Source organism: Psammomys obesus, unplaced genomic scaffold, assembly GCF_907164565.1.
Source record: "Psammomys obesus unplaced genomic scaffold, mPsaObe1.curated_primary_1811, whole genome shotgun sequence".
Taxonomy (NCBI): Eukaryota; Metazoa; Chordata; class Mammalia; order Rodentia; family Muridae; genus Psammomys; species Psammomys obesus.
Window position 1 is genome coordinate 11254049 of NW_026590767.1, and position 2373 is coordinate 11256421.

A 2373-nucleotide genomic window follows, 5' to 3' on the forward strand; every position below is an offset into this window, starting at 1 on the left:
TCTTTATCTCTGTAACCATTCACTCTTGACCTTTGCTGAAGAGGGTCAAAAATTTTTAAACACGGTTCACTTTGACTACACTGAAGATCTAACCAGATTTGATTCAGTGAGTCATAGAAATATCTTAACGTTTAATAGCATTGAACTAATAAGCATACATTTCTTTATATGAACTAGAAATAGTTAAAGCTATTTAAACATTCAAAAGAGTAGAGGACTTGTATTACCTGGTAGACAGTCTGATTTTCCTTTTACAAACTTTGGACAGCTCTTCTAGGGTTTAACTTAGCCTGTGTCCTCCAGAGTCAGGAGTTACAAAAAGGAGGGCTTGAGTGAATTTTTAGCTCCTTACCCACTGATTCTAGAGTTCTTCTCCAAGCTCAAAGTTATCAATGGGGAAATAAGAGTTTTTTAAAGGATGCTTTGAATTCCTTGTTTCTCAGGGTATAGATGAGGGGGTTCAGAGATGGGGTCACAGTGGTGTACAGAACAGCGATGGCCTTGTCCAGGAGTCCAGCAGTTCCCAGAGCTGGCCGGATATAAGTATATAGAACGGTGGAATAATACAGGATGACCACAACCAGGTGGGCAGAGCAGGTGGAGAAGGCACGCTTCTTGCCCTCAGCTGAGCGGATACGCAGGATGCTGGCAATGATGAAGACATAGGATGCCATGGTCAATAGAAAGTTCAGGCCAGTTAGGAACATGTCTGTAATAACAGTCATGATGTCGTTGATGAAGGTGGGGCTGCAGGACAGCATCAGCACAGAAGGGATCTCACAGAAGAAGTGTGTGATGAGATTGGGACCACAGAAGGCCAGTGGCAACACCAGACAGGTGAGCACCAAGGAGTTGAGAGCTCCAGTGAACCACACAAAGGTTGCAAGGGCCACACAGACCCTGCCACTCATGAGGGTACCATAGTGCAATGGCCGACAGATTGCAAGGTAGCGGTCATAGGCCATGGCAGAGAAAAGCATAAGCTCAGAGCCCAGGACCCAGGAGAAGACGAACATCTGTGTGAGGCATCCCCCATAAGAGATGGTGTTCTCTGCCACCAGGCTCTGCAGGACCTTGGGCAAGACAGTCACGGTGCAGATCACATCCATCAGGGCCAGGTTGACTAGGAAGAAGTACATGGGCGTGTGGAGGTTGGAGCTGCTGTGGATGGTCATGATGATCAGCCCATTGCCAGCTATGGCCACCACGAACAAGGCAAAGAAGAGGCAGAAGAGGGCATCCTGGATCCAGGGGTCATCCACAAAGCTTTGCAGGATGAACATGGTCACAACTGACTGGTTCCCAGGAGCCATGGGAAGCTCTTCTAGGCTCAGGGTGGGAGTTGTAGCTTGGGACTCTAACAAAAGAAGTAACAAGTTTTAATCTGATTAAGAAAAAATCATTTTAAAACTCAGGCAACAATCATTTCTGTATAATGAAGAATCAGTTCTGGTAAGAAAACAGTGTTTTAGTTTTATTATATCACCTCTTGGGCTAAAAGAATGAGCAGGCCAAGGACCTACCCCTCATAGACTCCATGCACATGTGAGCATGAGTGGACCCTGAATGCAAGGTCCCTGAGCAAATTTTTCTATATGTGCAACACCTCTTCCCACACACAGGGAGAGATTTCCATGCTCAAGTCTGCCAACCAGAACACGGAGATTAGAGACTGTGGTGTCGGGGCTGGGAAAACATGAACAATCACCAATTGGGCTATGTAAGGGCACAGGGGCAGCAAGGGAGGTTACTCTGTTGACAGTTACTGGTCCCAGAGTGTGGGGCTTGGCATGCAAAACCTTAAACTAGTGACAGACTTTCCAGAGATAAGAGCAAGTGTGGTCTCTGTGACAATGTGGCTCCTCATCCAGATGACAACGATGAACTTAGCACTTCCTGTCTTGGAACTTTATTCCAACTAGCCAGGGAATAGAATTAGACTTAGACACAACATGGAATGGAAATCAGGGTTTCCTGAGGGGCTCAGGATGTCTCTTGAGCCCCAAGAACTCAGCTTTTCCCAAACCCAGCTCCTGCAAGATTTCTCTGAGTGCCATCTAAGGGACTTAGTACCATCAGTCCTTGTAAGACTTCACATTTCCAGTTATTGTCCACAAACATCTGGAATGCACATGCCCTGAATGCTGAGAAAGGTAGCATTGTCTCTGTAGAGAAGACAGGATACAGTGGCCTCCCAGATTGAGGCCAGATGTGTAATGTGTGTCGAGTTCACTTGCCACTTCCTCCCACCAGACTCTGCCGATTAGAGTGTAGTGAAGGGATAAGTCCTTGTGTATGAGTTAAGAGTCAGACTTTAAGGCCAGGCTGGCAGTGACAGGTGACAGGACCTTCTGTTGTGGCCTGTCACATGGA

The 2373-nt window shown here is 46.6% G+C and overlaps 1 protein-coding gene across 1 annotated transcript; it reads right to left on the reverse strand.

The window, feature by feature from the left end:
* Positions 1–389: 389 nt before the first annotated feature.
* On the reverse strand, positions 390–1313 carry LOC129678140 (olfactory receptor 13G1-like). Its single transcript, XM_055608837.1, has one exon. The coding sequence runs from the start codon at positions 1311–1313 to the stop codon at positions 390–392; it is 924 nt and encodes a 307-aa protein (XP_055464812.1).
* Positions 1314–2373: the final 1060 nt, after the last annotated feature.